General features: G+C 35.8%; 2 protein-coding genes and 1 pseudogene across 6 annotated transcripts; 1 reads left to right on the top strand and 2 right to left on the bottom strand.

Moving 5' to 3' along the window:
* The first annotated feature begins 267 nt into the window (after positions 1 to 267).
* Positions 268 to 16,775, top strand: LOC114310167 (U2 small nuclear ribonucleoprotein auxiliary factor-like protein). Of its 4 annotated transcripts, none has more exons than XM_028256091.2 (8): positions 268 to 461; positions 604 to 832; positions 1,996 to 2,107; positions 3,117 to 3,278; positions 9,734 to 9,780; positions 15,772 to 15,898; positions 16,312 to 16,378; positions 16,454 to 16,775. In XM_028256091.2, the coding sequence occupies exons 2-8, from the start codon at positions 641 to 643 to the stop codon at positions 16,506 to 16,508; spliced, it is 762 nt and encodes a 253-aa protein (XP_028111892.2). In that variant the 5' UTR covers positions 268 to 461; positions 604 to 640; the 3' UTR covers positions 16,509 to 16,775. The 4 variants fall into 4 exon arrangements, 2 of the variants coding, with proteins under 2 accessions (XP_028111892.2, XP_082745965.1); XR_014341430.1 differs by having other exon boundaries at positions 273 to 461; positions 9,734 to 10,295; positions 14,214 to 15,898; XM_082889839.1 differs by having other exon boundaries at positions 273 to 506.
* LOC145800188 (putative WRKY transcription factor 53 pseudogene) lies at positions 12,875 to 13,873 on the bottom strand (annotated as a pseudogene). The gene has a single exon (XR_014341426.1). The product of XR_014341426.1 is annotated as a putative WRKY transcription factor 53 pseudogene (transcript).
* Positions 16,776 to 16,861: 86 nt separating the features above from the next.
* On the bottom strand, positions 16,862 to 19,329 carry LOC114310115 (uncharacterized). Its single transcript, XM_028256022.2, has 2 exons — positions 18,033 to 19,329; positions 16,862 to 17,368 (listed from the first exon to the last, which is right to left on the bottom strand). Exons 1-2 carry the CDS (start codon positions 18,857 to 18,859, stop codon positions 17,281 to 17,283), a joined length of 915 nt encoding a protein of 304 aa, XP_028111823.2. The 5' UTR covers positions 18,860 to 19,329; the 3' UTR covers positions 16,862 to 17,280.
* Positions 19,330 to 25,617: the final 6,288 nt, after the last annotated feature.

Here is a 25,617-nt window from a genome sequence, read left to right as displayed (position 1 = left end):
AAAACAGGAAAATCCTAACCCGCATTCGACTCTAATGATTATGAGGAACTACTCAAATAGGTACGGATGGTTTGGGTTGGACAGTTTTCATGAGTCGAATAACTCTATATCCAACCCTAATGTACCATATACATTCTTAATTATATAATTTTTTAATTATTATTAATTTTTATAATTATAATATTTTTTTAATTATGTCACATGTTATATTTAATCATAATAATTTTTATTTTTTTAATTATAACTTAAAAAAATATAAAATTATGTGATTTTTTTTTTCATGAATATCTATTTTCTAAAAATAGAAGGGAAAAAGCTGCAGCACTGAACCAGAGATACTCTTCCATCTTTGTCACTGCCTTTAGCGTTTCCTCTGTATCATCGTTCTGTTCGTTCAGTAGCACGAACACATAAACAAATCGCCCTTCGTTTCGATTCTTTTCCATTTCTCCGTTTCACTTGTAAGTTATAATTCTGTCACTGATTGCTGCTTTGGATCTCGAAAGGTCAATAAACCCTAACCCTTTGTGAACTTAAGCTAAAACCCTAGATTTTTCTAGACCTGAATCTTCTTTTTTTTTTTTGGACCTGTTGCTTCTACAGATATATATATTCATAAACTAAAACAAAGCTCACTCCAATGGGGTTCGATGACTTCGAACCCATATTTGGCCAGGCCAAAGCAGAATGGTCGACTCCAAATTCGCCCCCTTTGCGGCCATTTTTGTTTAACGTGCATGTTTCGGGCTCTTCTTGCCTTAAAGTTCATGTTTCTGATTTCTATTCCAATACTTTTGAGGCCGTTCGGTCAATCGAACAGCTCGAGGACTTGGTGAGATTTCCATTTTTTTTTTCCTTCATGTTTTTCTGTACTATCCTTTTGGTTGATGAGTTAACAATGGAAACTGAAATGTTAGCTATGTTTTGCTTTCTATGTTTTCTGCTATTCTTGCCTCTTATGCCCTGTTTGATTGTCCGGATTGGATATAAGGCCTGAGAAGGATTTGTAATAACTACACTTTAGTATTTGAGATGGATTATATATATATATATATATGTGGGTAACTTTTACTATTCTTTGTTAGGGTTGGATTGAAGAGGAGAGTGATTATTTTTTACCCTTGGATGAAGAATGACCCTATGGCCTTGTTTGGTTCGGCTTATGGGGTAGTTTTTTTTTTTTTTTTTAAACCGCACCAAAATGTTTGGTGCAGCTTCTATTTATAATTTACAAGGCAGAAATAGGTTATATAAGTTGAAAAAAAACTAATTATTCAGAAGCTTAAGAATGAGTGCTTCTAGCTTCTGCATTCGGATCAGCGGCTTTCAATTTGCAAAGCTGGACCAAACAGGCCTTATATATGTTGATGGTTGATATGCAATATGGGGGTGGTATTACATATCTCACCCTTTTGTTGGATTATATATCTGAACTTTCCCATATCTGGAGGCTTAAGGAGTAATCAAACGCGGGACTAGGGGACACAAAAACACATGTGACCCATGGAATATAATATCTGGTCCACCCCCTCATATCAGGCTCTATATACCGCAATCAAACAATGCCATATTGAATTATGAGCTGAAATCGGCTGTGCCACGTGGTTCTATGATGATAAGTATGGAGGAATTTAATACAGTTAATGGAGATAATGCATATTGGTATTGCCTTTTCTTTTCCATGGTATCATATCTATGACTTAATCAGCATTCTAAATTGAATTTTGGGAAAAAACCCTTCACATGAGAGAATATGGCTGGTTTCAGAAAAAACTTCAATTCATAGAAGCCCATTATTGGGCTCAATCTTTTGCAGTTACTTTTGGTGGGTAATCTGGATTTAAGGATTTGTCTTTCTGGTTGAACTGCTGGTCCAGCTAAGTTCAGGGATCAGTATTATTGTCAGATACATTTTCTGGAATCTGTTGTAAATACAGTGTTGCGATTTGAAATAATAATAACACTTAGTGTTAATATTCTTAATCTTCTGTGCAGAGGGATATGATTGGAATCGGGGGTTCATGGTGTGAGTTTATGGATTATCTTGTTGCTTCCATAAAATCTGATGATGTAAAACTTATTCTGGATGGCCAGCCGAGAGCAGATGGTAATTAATATTTCAAGCTATCTCTTTCTATATTAAATGCTGTTTTGAATTACCTACTTATCCTTTGAATGTTACAATTTTGCAGAAAGAACTGATGATACACATTTTTTCTGTTTTGTTTTCTGAAAGTTGTTTTCTTGTGAGGAAATATGTCCTATCCATATTATTTATGTTTCTAGTTTAGGCAGACGTGCATTTTGAATTTCATCTCTAAGTACAGCATGAAGTTGTGGGATGATTGACTTTCTTTTTTTCCCCCTTCTCTCTCTTTTTCTGGTAGCATTTTTTGCATGAAGTCTGATATCAATACCATTGGTTGAGTCATGGCTCTATTTTTGCATTACTTCTGTTTTTTTACTCAAGTTTATGGTGTTGAAAGTTGATTTCTCAAATAGAAATGGTGATTTAGTGTTGGAAATTCTAGTAGGTGCCATTTGCTTTGCTGCATGTTCAGTGGTGGTAGTGTTGAAGTGACCACCACATCAGAGGTGAGGCTGTTATGTTAGAGCTATTACTAATGATTATTTCTTCCACCTTGATGGATTTTGAACACTACTTTTTTATGCATTCTGGTTAGTAAAACCAGCTGGTCACTGGTGCTAATAAAACCAAAGTTTAGCGCATGAATTATCTTGTGATACTGCTGCATATATATATATATATTTTTGATAGGAGTTTCTGTTACTGTTGGTGCAAAAGGTTCACATTTATTTGGTCCAAAAGCACAATTTATTTCTAATAGATGGCTAATCAGGGAAAAAGTGTGAAGATGCAGAGATCCCTTCTGGATGTGATAGACTCTTCTGCTATATCCTTCACAATATCTTCTATATGGACTATATGATATATAGTATCTTCATATAGGCCAATTTTGAAATGCTGAAATTGTCTTATTGTTTCTTCTTTCCTAAAATGAATTGTCTTCTTGTGCAATATTTGTTGACATGCGTAAGATGGGTTCGGAAATTTGAAAGTACGTAATTTGATATGTCAGCTTTGTGCATTTCAGGTGCTGCATATGCAAAATTAGTTGCTCAGAAATCAAAAGGAATGCCACTAATCTCTATTTCCCTTGCTAAACTGGTGGATGCTGCTGCGAGTGAGGTTATGGCAAATCTTTCACTAGAGGTTTATAAAGCATTTAAAAGCATGCAAAATCTTCTTGTAAAAGGTTGTAGTCTCGTCTTCATAAATAGTTGTTTCACATTTCGTGTTTCATGTGCTTAAAAAACGTTATTGTATTCAGCATTTTGGATGAAATCTTGGTTGGCTGGAAAAAAAATTAAAAAATAAATCTTTGTTGTTTCTATTGTTATCGTCATGAATTATGCTTTCTTTAGTGTGTGTTTGTCATCACTTGTCAACTATAGAACAAGTTTTGTATGGTAGTTAAATTTAGAAGAAAAGTTATGATTCTCTTTTGATTACTTATATGTAAATCAACTTGGTTATGTGATATTGTCTGGGTAGCTAGTGAAGGTAGGGAGATCTCCATCACAATTATTGGATGTCTTAATAATAAACTAAACCTTTATGATTCTGAATTCACTTCAAGGTAGAAATTTTGGATGGGAATTGGAAAACGTTTTGATAGGAATGGCTGTTTCAGTTGAAAATCCTGCTATCAGTCTATGAATGGGTGATGTAGGACAGCGTTGGAAACCTAGGAGTATTGCTGCCTACAATAGGAATTGTGGTGGGTTTTGGTTGTGGAAAGCTTCTAGGGTAAAGTTTTGTGAGGGAAGGGAATCTTTCTAGGGTTAAGAGATGAATTGATGTGATATTTAGTTTGTTTTTAAAAGTGGCAGCTTGCTTGATTTCAAAACAGAGGCTATTAAGGGCCCGAACAGTGAGTAATTTAGGGTTTTAATGGCTAAAATTACAGGCCAATAGGTAGGAGAATGGATTGGGGTTGATTTAGGTGTGATTGATAGGGTTTTGAGATTGACAAGTGCACTTTTTAAGGACTATGAACAGTAACCTGAGAATGATGAATAGTAACCTGCTTATGTGCAAAGAAGAAGGAGCATTAGAGAGGGTAAGAGGTGTTACACCATCGCAAGGGTAAGGCAAATTCGCACAAACACAATCTTAAGTTCTCATCTGTTGAAAAGACATATTGCATGATGGTTGAGAGAGATTTTTTCATTTTTAGATGATGGATGAAAGATAACCAAACCAAACCAAACGAAGCCTTAAGTCCCATCAAATGGGGTCGATTACATGATTCCTTCTTCTCCATGCGGCCCTATCAAAGGCCATTTCATTAGTCAAATTAAGTAGATTCATATCTCTATTTAAAACGCTAGTCAACGTTAATCTAGGCCTACCCCGTCCCCTAACACTTCCATCTACCGTTACAACATCGCATCTTTTCACTACTGCCTCTGTTGGTCTCCGTTGAATATGACCAAACCATCTCAAACGATTCTCTCTCAACTTATCTTCTATCGATGCTACTTCTACCCATTCCCGAATACACTTATTCCTAATCCTATCTTGTCTGGTCTTACCACACATCCACCTTAGCATCCTCATCTCAGCCACACTCATCTTATCTACATGTTGTTTCTTGGTTGCCCAACACTCCGTCCCATACAACATAGTTGGTTTAATAGCCGGACTATAAAACTTACCTTTTAGTCTAGTGGGTATTCGTTTATCGCAAAATACCCCAAACGCACTGCTCCACTTACGCCATCCCGCCTTAATCCTATGGGTCACATCTGCATCAATCTCTCCCGTTGTTGTGATAATCGATCCTAAATAACGAAAATGTTCACTCTTAGGCAATTCTTGGTTCTCAATCTTCACTTCTCCTCTGCTTTCATTGTTACTGTTGCTAAATTTACACTCCATGTATTCTGTCTTAGTTCTACTTATCCGGAATCCTTTAGATTTAAGAGTTTTTCTCCAAATCTCTAACTTTGTGTTAACTCCTTCTCTAGTCTCATCCACTAGCACAATATCGTTTGCAAAAAGCATGCACCATGGCACGTCATCTTGAATATTTATCGTCAACTCGTCTATAACTAAAGCAAAAAGATAAGGACTTAAGGTAGATCCTTGGTGTAACCCTACAGTGATAGGAAATTCATTTGTCTCTCCAGCTGGCGATCTAATAGTGGTCACCACTCCTTCATACATGTCCCTAATCACGTCAATGTAACCTTTTGTCATCCCTTTCTTCTCTAACACCCACCATATTATATTCCGGGGTACTCTGTCATATGCTTTCTCAAGGTCGATAAACACCATATGAATGTCTTTTTTCTTTTCTTTATACTTTTCTATTACTCTCCTCAAAAGATAGATTGCTTCCATTGTTGACTTACCAGGTATAAACCCAAATTGATTCTGTGACACCTCTGTTATATCTCGCAATCGGCGTTCCATCACCCTCTCCCACACTTTCATTATATGACACATTAGCTTGATTCCTCTATAGTTGTTACAATTCTGGGCATCACCTTTATTCTTATAGATTGACACTAAAATACTCTTTCTCCACTCATCTGGCATGTTCCTAGTCAACAAAATTTTGTTAAACAATCTAGTCAACCAACCAACTCCCTTTTTACCCAAACACTTTCAAGCTTCAATAGGGATATCATCGGGTCCTAAAGCCTTATTTTTTTTCATCTTCTTAAGTGCAATTTCCACTTCAAAGTTCCTAATCCTGTGATAGAACCTATAGTCTTAGTTTATCGTATTACTGGCTATTTCTTCCCTTATTATCGTACCTTCATGTAGGGCTGTGCATAATACCGTCAAAACCACACCGAATCGCTTCGAACCGCATCGAACCGCGCAAAATTTTAGTTCTGGCGGGCGGGTTGGAGGACCTGCAGTGACGGGTCGGCGCGGGTGGCAGGTTAAATTTCCCAAACCGCCTGTCAACCCGACCCGACCCGCCTAGGTTTAAAAAAAAAATTCCAACTGTTATACACCCTCTCACACACAATCATTCCTCCATTAAACCTAATACCTACACACAGCCACACATTTCGATTTCATCTCGTTCATCACATACACCCAGCGCCGCTGCTCGTCTCCTTCCCTTGCCTTGCTGATCGTCTCGCCGCTGTTTCTCCTTCCCTTGCCGATCGTCTCCTGCTGGTTTCTCCTTCTCGTCGTCGGTACACTCGCTACTCTCTCTCTCTCTCGATGCTCTCTCTATCTCTTTTCTTTCACTCTCTCTTTGTTCTTTGTATATACATATATACTGCTGGTGGTACTGCTCTACTCTATATATATATATATATCTATAGTGTTGTTGATTCATTCAATAATATTGTGTGTTATGCACAGCCCTAAATATAGTGTGTTATTTTGTTTATTTATTGGAATACATATATTTATTTTTTTATATCTTATATAGTGTTGATTCATTCAATATCTATATACATATATACTGGATTACATATATTTATTTTATTTTTATTTTATATAGTGTGTTATTTTGTTTATTTTATCTATAGTGTTCCTGTTCTATATATATATATATACTATAGTGTTGATTATTTTGTTTTTTTTTTTTTTAATACACTACACAGATTTTTATTTTATTTTATTTATTTATTTTTAAATTTGAATTGTTAACAAGAAACATACATTCAAATCAAATCTGCTTATTTATTTTGATTATTTTCTTTTCTTTTCATTTAATTTCTCTTTTCTTTTTTCTGTATAAATCAAAATTCAAAATATATGTTTCATGTTTGTCAGGAAACATCCAAGCCCTTTTTTACCTTTTTTTTTTTTTCTACTGAACAGCCCTACTTGTTATTACTAAAGAATCATGGCATAGTAATTCAATTGTGAATGTATTTCTATGTGTTCATTCCTTCATAATTTTTATTTATTTTCTGTGTCTAGTACTTCATCTTTTCTGTGTATTTCTGTATGGCAGATTAATTCACGGTCATTCATCCTTGATAATTTTTATTTATTTACTTATTATTCATATAATTTTTTTATTCTTTGTAATAGTGAATGGATGAGGAAAATACAAATGGTTAATATATTCTTTGATTCAAGTTTTATAATTTGAATTATATTGTTTATAAACCGCCGAACCGCCCGAACCGCCAAGGCAAATCCGTTATTATTTGCCAATCGAATCGCCGGTTTTTGATAAGAAAAATGACAAATTCTAATGACATTTTTATCAATCCGCCACCCGCTATACGGTTTCTATTTTTCTCCAAAATCGCACCGACTCGCACTGCGCACACCCCTACCTCCATGTTCCTCATTTAATAGTTTCTTAAAATAATTCTTCCATCTTTCCTTAATCTCATCATCCTTCACCAATACCTTAGAATCCTCACTCTTGATGCACTTTACTTGATTAAAATCTCTTGTTTTCCTCTCCCGTATCTTAGCAAGTTTGTATACCCGCTTCTCTCCCTCCTTATTATCTAGTCTAGTGTATAGGTCATCATATACTTTTAACTTGGTCTCTCTCACTACTTTCTTGACCTCCTTATTAGCCAATCTATAGCTCTTAAGGTTTTTCTCAGTTCTATCCTTCTGTCACTTTTTAAAGCACTCTTTTTTTGCCTTAACTACCGCTTGAACCTCTTCCCTCCACCACCAAGTTTCCCTAGAGGTGGGTCCCGTTCCTTTCGACTCTCCAAGCACTTCCCTTGAGATTCTCCTCATACAATTGGCCATTGAGTTTCACATAGTGTTAGCATCACCTTCTAAGTCCCAAGTACCTTCCTTATTTATTCGATTCTTAAATATTTCTAGTTTATCCCCTTTTAGGTTCCACCATCTCATCATACGACGCCCACCATCCTTCTTAGCTTGGTATTGCCTTCTAAAACATAAATCTAGTACCAAAATCCTATGTTGAGAGACCAGACTCTCTCCAGGAATTACCTTACAATCATTACATTTTAGGCGGTCCACTTTTCTCACTAAGAAGTAATCTATTTGACTCTTAACTAATCCACTCTTAAAGGTTATCAAATGCTCCTCCCTCTTCTTATACATAGTATTGGCCACCACCAAGTCAGAAGCCAACGCAAAATCTAAGATACTCTCGCCAGCCTCATTTCTGTCACCAAAACCGTATTCACCATGCACCATTTCATAACCTAGTTTATCTATGCCCATATGGCCATTAAAATCTCCACCTATAACTAGGTTCTCTCCTACGGGTATCTCCTGTAAGATTTCATCAATTTGCTCCCAAAAATCCCTCTTAGTCTGATCATTTAACCCTACTTGAGGGGCGTATGCACTAATAATGTTCACTATATTCCCTCCAATAACTAGTTTAACTAGCATAATCCTATCTCCTTTCCTAGTGACCGCCATTACACTTTCCACAAGACCCTTGGCAATTATGATTCCTACCCCATTCCCGCGTCTATCCTTACCACTATAATATAGTTTAAAACCGGTATCCTCAATTTCCATAGCTTTCTCTCCCGTCTACTTAGTTTCTTGTATGCAAGCTATACTAACTCTCCTCCTAATCATAACATCTACCAATTCCATCGTCTTTCCAGTTAAAGTTCCTATGTTCCAAGTGGCTACCCTAAACCTATAGTCTTGGACTAGTTTCTTTACCCGCGCTCGTCTAGAAAAGCGCGGAAACCTTTGCCCATTTTTCACCGCACCCAGGCGTCAATGCGGCGCCCCTTGCTCACTTTTCGAAACACCGGGAGGCAGGCGCAGCGCAACGCATCACTTGAGGGGAACGACTTAGCATTTAAATGATTCAAAGTAGGATTCATTTTCATAAGGGATCCGAGCGGCTTTTTTACGTGTTGGCTGTCAGCTACCTAACACACAACCCTTCTCTTTAACTCGGGCTTGGAACCGGCGGAGTTGTTAACAATCTCGGCGGAGTTGATGGATGAAAGATACCTTATAGTAATCATCACTTGGATATCTAAAAGTAACACTAGCTATATCGGCATCAAGGGCGTGCTAATAATGGAGTGAGACATCAAGTATGGAGCATACATGATGTAGTACTAGTACGCAATATAGAAGAAGAAGAGGAAGAAGAGGGCCACAACCCTAACATAAATGACCATAGCCTAGTACTCAAAACTGATTATTACAATGCAAAATCCTAATATATATATATATATATATAGGCTAGAAACCCTAATTCAAATTGGGAAACAAGATACTGTATTTATTTGGAAACTTAATCTAATAAGGAACTAAGTATGCTAACTACCAATAAATATTATATACTAATTTAACTATCAATAATAATTAAATAAACATAATCATAAAACTATAAATAAAATCTTTATGGCATGTTCCACATCAATGCATCAAATGTTTACTTACTAAAGATCATGAAGCTTTAAATTGGAAGTGTAGATGTGTGATTTAATCCAAAAAGTCTCTTATTCCTAGAAGTTTCCCACATCACCTCATTTTCTTTCATTTTGAGCTTTCCATTAACTGTGAGGATATCTGAATTTAATTGTATCTTTGGCTACTAAGAAGCATTTTGCCTTGAGTGTCTCCTTTGCTTGTACTTTATTTTATTTTTTTACTTCTTCACCTTTTAATTGATGTAAAGATAGGATAATCAGGATAACATTATATGGGATTTAACTTTGAGTCTGTTCTTGATTATGTTTTCAGAGCAAGATCGATGTTGTCTGTTGACGAAAGTAATATCAGCCGAACAGGTTTGCCTACTTGTGCTAACATTACCTGTTAAATTACTGCTTGTCCTAAGCTTATTTACATGTTTGGAAGGGCATATCTTATCTAATATTAGTCTCTAACATCGAGCTGTAACTGACATTCTGCATCTAGCGTATGATACTCACACTAGTAAAGTTGCTGTCTTGTGATTAAGATAAGACAAAGGCATACTCATTTTGTTCTTAGCTTGATTTTTGCTGTGGTTTTTATTAGGGGCTTCCTGGGAGTTTATATTTTTAATTTTTGGTGTGGAGTCACTAAAGTTTAGGCCAATAAAGAAACTGTTTTTTGAAGTTTCACTTGAAACTTCATTTTCAATCTGAGTAATTTTACTCATCCACAAAAACGCACACACACACACACACACAAACACACACACACACACACACATTATCCCTTTAGTTCATGCTGTAATTGACCCAGAAGCTAGTCTCATGGATCTATGATGCATATGCAACTGTTAATGAGCGGCTAAAACTATCAAGTAGATTATGAGGTGTTAGAATTTACCATCACCTACCACCACTACCACCTCACCTACTCCCCTAAACCTAACCCACTACACCACTACCACCTCACCTACTCCACTAAACCTAACCCACTACACCACTACCACCATCCACTACACCTACATCTATATAAGGAACCATTTGTAATAGACAGAATATCAATCAAATACATCAATCAATAATACATTGTATTTTAACAACTTCTTCAATCTATCCAACTCTTACTTACCATTTTCTGCGTCTTCCACACTCCTTTTGTCTTCTTCTTTTTCTGCAAATTGGAAATGGGTGGGAATTGAGATGGAAAAGTGTGGTTTTCACTCATGTGATGTTGAAAGTAGAGGTATGTGAAGAAAATTCCAGCGGGCAGCGAAGGCAAGGTTGCCGGCCGGGTTAGGTTTAGTGGGTGAAGTAGGTGATAGCTCTGATACGTAGAGGTATGTGAAGAAAATTCCAGCGGGCAGCGAAGGCAAGGTTGCCGGCCGGGTTAGGTTTAGTGGGTGAAGTAGGTGATTGGTTTTAATGTAGAAATTTAATGTATAAAGAGAAAAAGAGAATTGTATTATTGATTGATGTTTGTAATTGTTGAATTATTGAATGCTACAATGATTCCTATATATAGAAGAGTAGGTGGTAGATGGAGTAGGTAAAGTGGAGGTGGTCTCCGGCGACTGAACAGTAGTGCACTCAGAAAGGAAATTTCAAGGTATGTGTAGAAAAATTTTAGCAGATTAGGTTGAGATCAGGCGGACGGCCAAGGCGAGGTTGCCGCCCGCCGGTGAAGCGAAAAATACTAAGTGCTTAACCTTGCTCTGATACCTTGCCCCCCGCAAACTCAAGGAGGATAGAAACTAACCAACTTGAGTTTGAAGAGAGGAACAAAACAAGAAAATACATAAAAATAAAAGAGGATAGGTGACACTGTATGGTCGTGTTAGACCATTGGTGAAGACACTGGATGGTGGTGTCAGAACGTTGTAGAGGACACGGTATGGGGGTGTCATAACGTTGTAGAGGACACTGTATGGAGGTGTCATAACGTTGTAGAGGACACTGTATGGTGGTGTCAGACCGATGTAGAAGACAGTTTATGGGGTCATGTCGGACCGTTGTAGCAGACAATGTTGTGACAGTTGTTGTGACAGTTTATAGAGTCTTGCTGGACCCTTGTAGAAACTAACCGGAATCAATGTCGGGACAGTTTACAGAGTCTTGTCGGACCCATAAAGGAGCTAACCGGAATCAATGTCGGGACAGTTTACAGAGTCTTGTCGGACCCATAAAGGAGCTAACCGGAATTAATGTCGGGACAGTTTACAGAGTCTTGTCGGACCCATGAAGGAGCTAACCGGAATCAATGTCGGGACAGTTTACAGAGTCTTGTCGGACCCTTAAAAAGTCGCACCCTCAAAAGGTGTGCCCAATTTTTCAAAAAAGCGTGCCATCAAAAGGCGTGCCCAATCCATAAAAAGGCGTGCCATCAAAAGGCGCGCCCAAATTATCAAAAGATGTGCCATGAAAAGGCGTGCCAGTTTGTCGGGCGTCAAGAGGCGCGCGATGCGCGTGGCTGCCTCGGCTATTTAACCAAGGCGGAGCCTGAGACCAAGGCGGAGCCTGAGGCCAAGGCAGAGGCAAAAAAACCTGCGAAATCCTCCGAAAAAATTCTGCCGTTTCTGAGAGAGAGACTCTGTAACACGTTGTTGCCCAGAAAATGGCTTCGTCGTCCCGTGGTCTGCTTACTCTCTTTCCCGACCTCAACGAGTCAACAAGAGAGATAACGGGTGCGGTGGCCCCTGAACCTCAACCAGGCGCCCCAGGGTTTGCTCCGTTGAACTTTCCGATGCGGTCTGTGGAGCAAAGAATGGCAGTGCAGTCGGATGTGGAAGCCAATCAGTATACATTGAAGTCATGTGTGGAAACCATGACTGCGGTGACAAACTTGTCGAACCGGCTGCAGAGTAGGGCAAATGAGGTGCAGCAGTTAAACTCCCAGCTGGCGCTGCTCCAACGCATGTATAAGGATGCGCGAGCAGAGATAAGTGTGCTAAAGGCGGAAAACAGGGAGTTGAAGCGGAAGGCCACCGTGATGTTCCGATTTGGAGGGCCGCCATATGCTGTAGTGGAGGAGCAGGGTGGAGTGATCGTGCCCAGTGGAATGGGAAACACAGAGGCAACACCGTCAAGGGCCGCCCAGGACGGAGGCAAGAAGAAGAGACCGGCAGCAGAGTAGAGAAGAAAAATCCCGCCTGTGGATGTGTTTTGTTGTATTTTTTTTTTTTTTGTTGTATTTTTTTTTTTTTTTGTGTAAAAAATGTGATCGGGGTTGATCCCTGAGATGAAGAAAAGATGGTTTGGTGTGCAAGGTCGTCTTCTTCTGCGTCGGTTTTTTTTTTTTTTTTTTAAATAAAAAATAAATAAATAAATAAAATAAAGAAAGAAATAAAATAAAATAAAAGAAAGAAAGTGGAGGGGGGTATTAAAAAAAGATGAAAGGTGAGAGTATAGATGATAAGAAACATATATATATATATATAGAGAGAGATTAAAAGAAAAGAAAAGAAAAGAAAGGTGAGTGGGGTATTAAAAAAAAGATTAAAGGGGAGTGTCATGTAAAGTGATTAAAAAGAAGGTGTTTATCTGAGAAAGGTGCTGCAGCTCTGCGGCGATGTTTGATTAAAAAAAAAAAGATAGTAGGTTGATTAAAAAAATAGATTGTGGGGTGGAAAGTGTGAATTGAAAGATGAAATAAAATAAGAAAAAGAAACGAAAAGAGGGAGACAAAAGTGGTGAATAATGGGTCTGCTTTTGTTGAAGCAGCTTTACTGGGTGGTGCTGGTGGAGCTATATGGGGGTTCTGGTTGCATTCATGCCTCCCTTTGTATATGATCTCAAATACGGTGGGGTCGTCATCTGATCGTTGCACTTGCTTTGTAGCCCAACAGTTTTGACTGTTACGATTTGTGCATCTGTAATAGCTTCTGGGATATTTGGTGCCCAGAATGTCTTTCTGCCCATATTTTCTCCAACTATAGCCATCATCAACGGGCCCTTCAAATCCATTCTCTGAGCTAATCCTCACTTGATCAGTCCATGTGGGCAATACCTTTCTCTTCTTGGAGACAACATTCTGGTCCTGGTGATGATCCTTAAACCCCCCCCACCATTACAGTCCTCGCTCTGAGGACTTCCATCACCAGAAATAGAAGACTCAGGCATGCCAGTGGTTGGTGCCGATGACTTGAGAATCAACAGAGACTTCTCATAAGAAGATAGTATCCTCTGTAGTAAAAGTTGTCGGTTTTCAGCAGAGGATGCTGAATTCAGATGAAATCTTAGTTGCTTGGCTATCTCCATCCCTTGTGTCAACTCATTGATCAGTGACTTCTGCTCCAATTTCAAACCACTGTCCATTGTACACATATTAGTAGGCTTTCCAATTTGCAGAAAAAGAAGAAGACAAAAGGAGTGTGGAAGACGCAGAAAATGGTAAGTAAGAGTTGGATAGATTGAAGAAGTGGGAATTGGAAATGGGTGGGAATTGAGATGGAAAAGTGTGGTTTTCACTCATGTGATGTTGAAAGTAGAGGTATGTGAAGAAAATTCCAGCGGGCAGCGAAGGCAAGGTTGCCGGCCGGCTGCCCGTCGGTGAGAAAACAAAATACGGGCCTAAATCTTATAGCTCTGATACCATGTTAAAATACAATGTATTATTGATTGATGTATTTGATTGATATTCTGTCTATTACAAATGGTTCCTTATATAGATGTAGGTGTAGTGGATGGTGGTAGTGGTGTAGTGGGTTAGGTTTAGTGGAGTAGGTGAGGTGGTAGTGGTGTAATGGGTTAGGTTTGGTGGAGTAGGTGAGGTGGTAGTGGTGGTAGGTGATGGTAAATTCTAACATGAGGGAATCTACAATAGATAGTCCCCTGATAGATCTGAGCTGGTTTGATTTGTTGAAAAGGCAGCCGTAGATTAGATGAAGCTCCCTTGTACGGAAGCTGGAACCTCAACCATTGCTATTTGCAGCACTTTTAGATTTTCAGCCCATTGCAATTTGGTTTCTCTTGGTGACTAGGTGTATTAGGGAGATGGGTGAGAGGAGGCAGTTTTTTAAAGCAGGTTCATGGAAGCCTATGGAACTTGATTTTTTCATTTGGAACTCACCTGAGTTAATTTCCATTTGAGGGAGAAAGAGGTAATTGTAGAAATCTGTCGTGGCCTACATCCCTCTAATCATTGGCCGGAGTCAGAGAATTGTGTCAAGTCTAAGACATCTTCTCTTCACTCATGTTATTGAAACGATTTAATACTTGATTCCTATTTAGACAATTAGGTTATTCAAAGGAAGGGCATATAGAGAGGCAACTTTTGCCTGGCAAGCTTCCCATTCAAAATGCACATTAACAGGGCCTGGCAGTTTGTTTTTGGAAAGAGTTGTTTCTCTTTTGGGTATATCAGTTGCAACAATATTTGCCTTAAACAGTAGTTGTTTCTTGAGATTCTCATTGTGTTTGGGTTTTCCCTAAATATTTTCTCTAATTAACAAAAGCCTACATTATCTTTGGTATTCTTACTACTTCAAATGATTGAGAAACCTTTGATAGTGGGACTTGTACGTGCTCTAGTGCATGCTATACATTATTCCCCCCTCTAGTTACATGATTATCTTGTTTGCATTATTTTTAATTTGTTGAAGCTACTGATAGGATATATACATGCGTATAAGTTTTGATTCTTTTTCTATTTCTTACCTATAAAGTCTAAATTCCTTTTCTTGTATTTCTTACCTATAAAGCTTAAATTCCTTATACATACATGTAATTTGCTTTGCTTCCTTGTATTTTTCTTATTTGTGAAGTCTTAATTTCTTTCTACTTTGCTTGCTTTCCTTACATCTGGTTATTATTGAAGTGTCGCCACACAAACTTTTAAAGAAAATAACTCAATAACTATTTTTCAGTGTATATTGATTTTCTGCTTTGAATTTCAGTCAAGAAATCATGAGCTTCCTAGAATTCGTGGTGGTATATTTCGATGGAAATCATGTTATTCTCTTGGAAAATGACAGTACTCTCTTTTATTAATATGTGAAGAAATCCTTTGACGGTGGAGTTGAAATTCTTGAACAAGGAACCGAAAATTATCGTTAATGGCTATACTTTTTTTTTTTCTTCTTGATTTACAACTGAATTTTATTATGTTCTTGCCTTTCTGGGTTTATCTTATTTTTGGCTTGTCACCTTTTATCCTTGGCATGCACAAGATGTTAAAACTTTATAACCATCACTAAAGTGGTATCTCCTTCCTTGGAAGAAGTGCAAGTTAAGTTCCAATTATGATGTGTTTGTTTGTGATACATCTAAAAGATTAATGGTAGCGAGATATACTTAATTGATCTGTATCTGTCCCTTGGATCACCAACTTATGTTATTTTGAGCTATTTTCTCTTCTTAATTTGATAGGAAAAGACTGAAACTATCCAAAAGCAGCTCGATACATTTCTGTATTCAAAGAGGCAGAAGTCACTGAAGATGAATGACAAATCAAACACAGATGCTTTGTCAGCTACTGGCTTGCAAGATTCTCCAGGTTTGCATTTGTTTCCTATTTTTCATGTATTATCAATGCTGTTCATTAAAATGGGTAGTCAATTTGACTTTTTCAGATTAGCAGTAAACTCTATGTGGTTTGTATCATACTGGTTTTCTGTTAATAGTCATTCCCAATGTAATCTTGCCCCAGTTTAATGTTTTTCTTGATGTGTATGCAATCAGGGTAAGTCCAAGCTTGGAATCGAGTTATTTGATCCAAGCAGGTTCAGGCTATGATTAACCTAACCAATTAAGTTTGGGCAGGGGTATTCCATCCTGTTGCCATTCCTACAGATTCTCACTTACATCAACCTGAGCTGATTAGATCCTGCTAAACTTCGGTGTTTCATCTTATTTTGAGAATAGCTGCAATAAAAATAAAAATAAAAATTCTTATGTTGTTAAATGCAGACAAGCTGGCTGCTCAAAATCCTGGCTCAACTAAAGTTGCCAAGCGCGTTGTACCAGCATACCGCAGGTTATTAAGGATTTCCACAATTCTAAATATCGATATATTTTGTAATGTTGGTATTGATATGCTAATTTTTGGCAGGTCAAAAGTGAGAGGAGTTCTTTTGCAGGATACTACTGAGGATGGAGATAATTAAAAGTATTTGACACCTTCACTCACTATGTTCAGTAAAAGGCGCTTTTAATGACTACAACTTTGATTTTTATTTGTCATACAATTGGAAAGATATATAGAATGAAAAGGATAGAAAAAGGGCTCTAGTAAGAAGTGGGTTTGTAACTCAATACTTCATACATTGCTAGCACTGGTAATTGAGGGCATATAAAATATGTATATCTGGCTTTGTTCCTATTAAAAGAAAAATGTATGCTGGTATATATATAGTGATGCATTTTCCGGCAAATTGTTGTTTGCTTGTATGAAGTTTCTCTTGATATTGGTAGTTGCCAAATCCACTTATTGATATTGACCGTTTGTGGTTTTTAATATAATCTCTTCTTGATATTGGCTATTTGTGTTTGTTAATATAATCTCTACGCCTTTATTGATTTGTATGTATTTGTTTGCATTTGAGGGAAGGGGGTTGGCGGCTTTCAACCTCTTTTGGGTCATATCACCTCCACTTTTTTATACATTTTTTCAAAAAAAATCAAAAAGCTAACTTGTAACCTACTTTCCAAAACAACTATATACCTCATTTACAGAATTTCTGGATTGTCATCCCAATATAATAAAAAAATATCACAGTTTTATTGACCAAGAAACACATTAGATCTCCATCATCTTCCCTGCCACAATCAAATTTACTAGGGTTTCTGGTCATTCCATGTTGTATCAGCCGTGAGATATGCCATAATATTCTGCTACTTTCTCTAATCATTTTGTGTGCTTATATGGTGTCTGAGAGCTCATTCAGGGAGGCACTCTGTCTGTGTGGTGGATCTGTATTTCATGTGAAAGGGCCAGCAACCAGGTATGAAGTTGATATCATCATCTCTGCACGACATACGAACAATTGTAAGTGTGTAAACACTGCTGCACAAGATCATTTTTTACCCTAGCTCAGTTTTGCATAACTGCTTTATTATATGTTATTGAATTATATGCAACAAATTTGATTATGCTTCCTTGTGGCATCTGAGTTTGACTACCTTATTTTCATGGATCCAACTATAGTTCAAAACTAGTGGTTTTAGATACCGTACCCAAAAAAATTGGTAAGAATGGTCATATTGAGTGGTAGACAGAGTCTGTTCCAGTGTTGAGTAGGATCAGTTTCAATAGTAAGTAGATAGTTATATTGTGGTAAGCAGGGTCAGATCCAATGGTAAGTACTAAGTAGAGTTTTATTGTGTTGTGAGTAGGATTAGTTTCAATCACAAGATCATGAAAAATGCTTTGTTTTCCCAAAAATTATTTCATTTTTGTATCCATTTTACTGTATCAATCAGTGACTGGATTTTTTCTTATATAGATCTAATGATGGGAATGATTTTTGGGTCTGGACACTGAAAAATCAAATTTTTGTACCATAGAAACTTTCTTAGCAATATTTTAAGACCGGACACCCACCGGGATAGGCCTCTTTTTCCCAATAAAGAGACTTTGTTTATGTTGGCCAAATTCTAATTCTCAGAACACAAACTAATAGAGAACATACCTGCTTTTGCTTTTGCTTTTGCTGCTGCGACTGCTACTGCTACTGCTACTAGTGCTTCCAGTTCCTGTGCTCTTACTCTTCCCCATAGATAGAAACCTCATCCTCCACCATTTCTTATCGAGTCTGGTCTTCTCTGATGCTGATCCTGGACCGTCCAAAGATGGTCTCGGAGAAACCTTTGACCGATTACCAGCCTTTGATTTCCTCTTCAAACCTGGAGAAATTGGGAAGATTATCTTTAGTCGTAAAACCCTACTGTCCATGCTTTCGCTCCGTGTCATCTGACCTCGCCTGCATTTTTTCTTCTGCTGCTTCATTTTGATTTCAGGCTTGAAATTTGGATTCTTCTCATCATCAATTACAATAATGCCCTTCTGGTCTGCCTGCAAGTCATGCTGTTCATCGACAATATCTTTCAGAGAGAGTTCATACCAAGACTCTGGCATGTCTTGGATCTTTTCTGTTAGTTTCCTTCTACCATCAATGATCGCTTGCAATCGTGACGGCGATGACGACGACGATGACAACGACAACTTGGGGGATGTCAGATAACTGTACTGGTGATTTCTAGGCAATAACGGAGTTTTACTTGTCCAAAACGCCTGTGGTGAGCAGGCTCCGTCATTGCCATTGTACTGTGTCTGAGCTTGAAAATCTACTTCATCATCACCATAACTGTTGTAATAATCTGTTCTTTGTTCACCCCAGAACTGGAAACCTGTTTCTTTATCATGTCCTAAAACAAGTGCCATTTGATCGATTGATCGATCAGGCTGACATAAGAAATTTAAGTGGTTTCTAGTAAGGCCTTGCTGGAGATCAAGCATGGTAGTCAGAGAGAAGAAGAAGAAGAAGAAGAGGAAAAGGAAAGTGAAAATAGAGTGATTGTTGTGTGTGTGGTTAGAGAAGTGTGTGATGTGTTTGGTAGCTAGCTATACATAGCATATATAATACTGAAATGAAGGGAAGAATAAGTCATATGCTAATACAGAAATTTTCGAAAGGGACCCCAATTTGAAGTCATTGCCGTCTCCTGTGGGAGGGGAGGGATGACCGGGAAATGGGCCCACAAGCGTCCTCAATTTCCTTACATTTGTCTCTCTCAAAGTCTATGTTGAGAACATGGGAGCCCAAGTATGGCCATTTTTGTCTTTGCTTAGATTCAAAATGGTTGATGTAGATGGTTCATGTTGCTGATTTTTTTGGATCTTTCTTTGGTTTCGCAAAGATATTAAAAAAAAATTGCTTAAAATATTAAAAAAAATCAATAAAAATAAAAAAATACGGAAAATAAGAAAATAAATTTTTTTGAAAATTGTTTTTAGAAAAACGAAACGAAACAAAACAAGCTGAATTGTGTTTAGTTTATAAAAAATAATTCTAAATGAAGATGAATAAAAATAATATTCAAATAATATAGAAAAAATGAAAAAATTACTCATAAATTCAATTTGGAGAAAAGTTGTTTCATTTAGTCCTAGAAGCTTTCTTTCAAACTAATTAGTCCTTTTTATTTTAGGTATGTTGTGTTTCTTTGATTTGGGGGTATGGGAGTTTACTTATTTATCTTTGTGTGTGATTTTGTTTGGAATTTTTTCGTAATGTTGGGTGTGTGTGGATCAGGTAGATTTTTACGTTTCTATTTTTTCGTGAGGATTTAGTGGAATAATTTGTGAGTGGATGATGATAACTTGTTTGTAGTGTTACTGGTTTGGTGTTCGTTCCTATTATAACAATTGACATTAGTTAACATCCAATGACCCGAACCACTAACACTACTATATCCCCAATAACCATAACAATATCAAAAAACATGGGTCATTTCACATGTACAAAACACATATTAAAACAAGCATCATAATGACAAAATGTGGCCAACAAAAATCACAACATTACATAACACAATCATTGTTCGGCAATACAAAGTTACATCTACAGAACCAACAATAGAACAATGACCATACCACCAAAATCTCAATGTATTCCAAACCCACATTACCATTCACATACAATAATAATACGATGCGAACCTATAACATTATTGACCCAACATTACATATAAAACTAGACAACAATGTCGACAACACAATCAGAATATTTATCAAAGTAGTAAAAATATTGAAACATATACCTGATGCCATTGCCCACTAACACAATTGCCGCTGAAGACGCAATGAGGAGTGTACATATGCCGGCTATATGTCGGTAACGTCAATCCAACGACAGAATAATGTAGTTCTCGATTTCAATCGTTGTATTGACAAAATTGGAGATTTGCATTTCTAGGGTTTGAGGGGAACCAAAAGTTAAAATTAGCAACACAAAGATAGGGTTTAATGTTATCAAAATCAAATAAACAACAAACAAAGTAATCCACAATTATCAACATCAGGAATCCACAATGTTTCCATCTCTTCTGATTTGATTGGGATGGAGAGAAAATAGAAAAAGACTATAATAAGCTTTTTGCGTACAAACATAATTTTCACATCACCGAATCTCTAATTTACCCATTACATTTGGGATAATACGCCCTAACACAATCTACAAAAACATCATTACCACTCAAATGGTCATAATCACTTAAATGAGACTTATCAGTGCATAAAATAAAAGGCAGGACTAAATGGTTCAAAAGTTTCTGATTTGAAATTTATTGGTGCATTACCCAAAAATAATATAGAATTTGTTGAACATCGTATTTAAAAAAAGTGTATAACTGTTGGCTTATTTTTCCTACGAAGGAAAATATCATAAATGCGAGCGTGCCAGCAAGGATTGAAAAATCCTTACAGATTAAATTTAAGCCAATTATCAAGCGATTGCGTTGACGGTTCTTTTGCCTCAACAAAGAGGACTTCAAAATTGCCAAAGTATAGAGAAAAGAAAAATTAAAAGAAGAATGAGGGACGGAGAAGGACGATTGAGTGAATAATCAAAGTAATAATTACTTACCTCTACTCCTATACTTCGAAAAGGAAGTGCATAAAATGCATCGAAATGGAAATGCTGAAAATAAATGCTTCGAAATATAAATCTATGTTAAACTACTCCTAAGATAAGGAAAATGACAAGAAATATTGAAATCGAGTGTCTTTGATTTAAGTTCTGGATCCTTTACAATGTGGCCATTAATGGCTATTTATAGGGGAAAAAATACAGCAATAACTACTTAGTAACTACCCATTTCTTCCATCTTCATTCTTGTCTTGCCATGTGTCCTTCCACTCATCCACTTTGTCTTCCCACTCATCCACTTTGTCCTTCATATTCTCCATTATCTCTATAACTTCTTTTAACTTCCAAATGAATAAGAGGATGCCACGTGTCCTGCAATTATATAATAATAAAATTGCAGATTTATGGTGCTAACATTACCCCCCGCGGCCCTTAAAATGATGTTTATTTGAATTTTTGAAGGGCCGAACCAAGCACATGATTAATCTAAGCAATAAAATGCTTCGAATAATATCAACAAAGTGCTTCGAATGATGTAATAACACCAATGAAGTGCTTCGAATGAGTATGAAATTATGACTAGATGTCTCGAATGCTAGCTATTATGGACTAGTAACAAGTTTCGAAGGTGGTATAAAGAACCAAAATCATCTTTCGAATGTTGAAAGTGCCGATAAAGGACAAATTACATCCTTAGAAATATTCGGCAAAGTTTCGAAGGTTCATAACCACCATTATTGTTTCTTCGAAGCTATTAATGCAAGATGGAGTTCTTCAAAGCTTACAAAATTATGGCAAAAGGGCCTTCGAAGCAACTTTTGGCCAACATTGTGGTTATTCAAATTTTGTATGTTCTGGTTCATACATAATTAATGAAAATATTAATTTTGTGCTTCGAACCAATTATTAATTCTTCGAAGACACCAAAACGGTTGTTCCTCGAACCAACTTATCATGCCGAAAATAGGCTTTATTCGACAACTAATTAATTGACATTTTACATATATTTGAAGAGATGTACACATTTCGAAAGTTTTCAAAGCTTTATACAGTTTCGAAGGTGAAGTAATCAACCTTCGAAACAACTTTTGATGTTTCGAATGTATCTTCAAAGCTTTATACAGCTTCGAAGGTGAGGTAATCAACCTTCGAAGCAACTCTTGATGCTTCGAATGTATCTTCGATGCTTTGATTGTGTACATACAAACAACTGACCATCAATTTGAAAAGATAAGACATTCTCAACCATTTATTTAAATGCACAGGCTTTTCTAGCCAAGTTCATGCATTTTAAATGGTCATCCCTTGTTCTTAGTGCTTCGAACTCATAAGAACAATTTGTTAATTTTAAAGAGGACTTCAAAATTGCCAAAGTATAGAGAAAAGAAAAATTAAAAGAAGAATGAGGGACGGAGAAAGACGATTGAGTGAACAATCAAAGTAATAATTACTTACCTCTACTCCTATGCTTCGAAAAAGAAGTGCATAAAATGCATCGAAATGGAAATGCTGAAAATAAATGCTTCGAAATATAAATCTATGTTAAACTACTCCTAAAATAAGGAAAATGACAAGAAATATTGAAATCGAGTGTCTTTGATTTAAGTTCTGGATCCTTTACAATGTGGCCATTAATGGCTATTTATAGAGGAAAAAATACAGCAATAACTACTTAGTAACTACCCATTTCTTCCATCTTCATTCTTGTCTTGCCATGTGTCCTTCCACTCATCCACTTTGTCTTCCCACTCATCCACTTTGTCCTTCATATTCTCCATTATCTCTATAACTTCTTTTAACTTCCAAATGAATAAGAGGATGCCACGTGTCCTGCAATTATATAATAATAAAATTGCAGATTTATGGTGCTAACAATAACCAAAATAGAAAAAATAACTTTCAAGTCAAAATATAACAAAATTTAAACTAATTTGATGGAGATGTTCTTAGCTAACCATCATTATATTTTGCCTTATTTATCACAAAATAGGACTATATATTTGTCATTAATTTTATTTATTTATTTATTTTAGATATAATCATACCTAAAACTAATACTTTTATAGCATAGTTGGTCCATGATGATTTTGAGATGAGTTGATCATCAAAGTAGATGTTGTTATGTATCTAATATTTGAATTAATGTGGAATCGAGACTGGGATGTGGATGGCTAAACTTACAAGACGGTGTAAGTGAGCTCATTCCCGTGTTGAAATCCTTTCCTTTCGCCCTTTTGACTAGGCAACTTTATTGTTTACAATTAGGGTAGACTTTTGTTTAGCTGTATTCGTGTTGTGTCAGTTTAAGTGCCTGTTAAAATTATTTTAATATTAGTCTAATTTATTTATTTATTTGAAAAAAAATATTATATGGTTAAGTTTTTGTTTGATTTGAATTCGACTGACTCCAACATAAGTGACAAAATACATTTTCTTAAATGCAAACCCAAAATATATACATCAGCTTTAAATTCTATATTACTTATTTTTGTATTTATCTGGATAGAGTTAGATAATGGATCTAAATTACTATGATATCTATTAGTGAAAATAATATTAAAATATATAATTAATTTTAATCTTTGTATTATCAAATCGTATCATATTCATGTAAAAAAATTGTCAATTCTAACTTTTAACTGCATGTATGATTTGAGTCGTGTCACCATATTATATAAAAAAAATTCACCTCAGTTGTGGCTAGAGGTGTGTGCGAGTTGGTTTGAACAATTAGGGGAATGCATATCATATGTAATTGTGCACAAAGTTACGTAAGTTTTTTTGAATTTATATAAGCGACCACAAAAAAAATACAAAAATTGAACAAAATTTTGAACAAATTCATGAAAACTTATTACGTGAATTTGTATTGAACTTGTGCATTTTTATGAGACCACTTATGTATAAATTTATGAAAACTTATGTAATTTTATATAGGATTGCATATGGTGTGCAATGCACACCCAAAATTTTTTCCAATAAAATTATAATGTAATTATGAAGTTACAAAATTAAAATAAAAGAAATGTTTGATGATATATGGGTGTTTGGGAAGAGGCTTTTTGGGTTAAAAAAACACTAAAAGACAAAATAAGTTAAAATATTTCCTCTCACAAATATCACATCTAATTACAAAAAAAATTAATTCTCTTTTCAAATATAACTATTAAAATAATCAACTATTAAAATAGCTAACTTTCCAAACCGGACCTAGTTAAGAAAACTTTTGATATGGCTAAGAGCATCCATGCATGCAGAGACAAAACTGTGTAGAGAGTGAGGATGGCCACACACCCCTCTCTCCAAGTTTTTGAAAATCTAATTATTAGCTTTATATTGTATTGGTGGGTTAGATCAATTATTTGAGCGTTACACAAATTTTAAATCACAGACAATTCAATTGGCACAAATTTAATGCGTGACTTGTCCAATACAACTTGCCAACATTTTCATGTTGTTGACAAGGTTGTTTGCATACCCCTAATTCTAGGGTTATGATGGCCTTATTAATTTTAAGTGGAATGGCAATTTTTAGAGTAAATTAAAAATATGTTATTTGAAATTTGTTTACAATACAGATTATTCTTGTAATTTTGAAAATTATATTTCTCCCTTTAAATTTTTAATTGCATAACATATGACTCATTCTATTAATAAATTACCAAGTTAATTAACAGTTTTTAATGATGTTAGAAATATATTTCAATTAACAATTCAGATATTCTTATCATTGTACAAGAGAGTAGTTAGAAATTTTATTTTTTCTATTAATTTTATTAAATAAAAAATTCTAACAAAAGAATATTTATAATTTTTAAAATTACAAGGGAGCAATTTGTATTTTAAAAAAAAATTCAACAAACATATTTGTAATTTATTCTAATTTTTTTTATTATTATTTTTAAAGAATCAAAACACTAGATGAGGCTATGAGAAAAGGAAGCCATTAAGTGGCATGGAGCCAATGAACCAACAAATGATACAAACAAGGAGCTTTGTAGTTTACAAACCACTAAAACGTTGCTTATTTGTCTTTCATCAAATCTATTTGAAAATTTTGAATTCTTTTTTATAAATTTTCTTACTTAAAACAAGAAAAAAAATAGAAAAAAAAAAGCCCTCTTTTAAGGGATGTGGCCACTAGTCTTATCCAAATGATTTAAATCGTGCATATTTTAAGTTTTTATATACAAATTATTTATGATAAAAAGTATATTGATTTAATAATCATATCATATGCTTTTATTATAGGGTTGGGTTTCCCTCTAATTCAGAATTGGATGGGAGGGTGTAATGACCCGGACATGCATTTGATTAATTAGGCATTTAATTGCATCTTTATGTGCTAGTTGAGTCTGTGAAATTTCATGTCTAATGGTGTAAATTGTAAGGATTTGCATTTATATCTGTTACTCGTAGAAAGACCAGTTGAAATTACAACTTTATACTGAAAATTGAGGGCCTTAGAGGCGCCATAAACCAAAACTGAGTACATATTTGTGATCAACATAATTTTTAGTACCAAATGAGAAATTTGGTAAAAATTTGATTCAGAATTAATTAATTAGATTTAATTAAATTCAATCCTTAGTTTAATATATATATATATATATATATGTATATGAGC

This window comes from Camellia sinensis, chromosome 1, assembly GCF_055761805.1.
Source record: "Camellia sinensis isolate YWXY chromosome 1, ASM5576180v1, whole genome shotgun sequence".
NCBI classification, from domain to species: domain Eukaryota; kingdom Viridiplantae; phylum Streptophyta; class Magnoliopsida; order Ericales; family Theaceae; genus Camellia; species Camellia sinensis.
This window is presented reverse-complemented; position numbering and strand designations above follow the sequence as displayed.

Bases quoted from the DNA above. Each gene is read 5' to 3' on its own strand.
- LOC114310167 (XM_028256091.2), top strand. From the start codon at position 641: ATGGGGTTCGATGACTTCGAACCCATATTTGGCCAGGCCAAAGCAGAA. The intron at 2,108-3,116 runs GTAATTAATATT...TGTGCATTTCAG, and splicing joins TGGCCAGCCGAGAGCAGATG to GTGCTGCATATGCAAAATTA. The intron at 3,279-9,733 runs GTTGTAGTCTCG...TTATGTTTTCAG, and splicing joins GCAAAATCTTCTTGTAAAAG to AGCAAGATCGATGTTGTCTG.
- LOC114310115 (XM_028256022.2), bottom strand. From the start codon at position 18,859: ATGCTTGATCTCCAGCAAGGCCTTACTAGAAACCACTTAAATTTCTTA. The intron at 17,369-18,032 runs GTATGTTCTCTA...TATGTCGTGCAG, and splicing joins AAAAGCAAAAGCAAAAGCAG to AGATGATGATATCAACTTCA.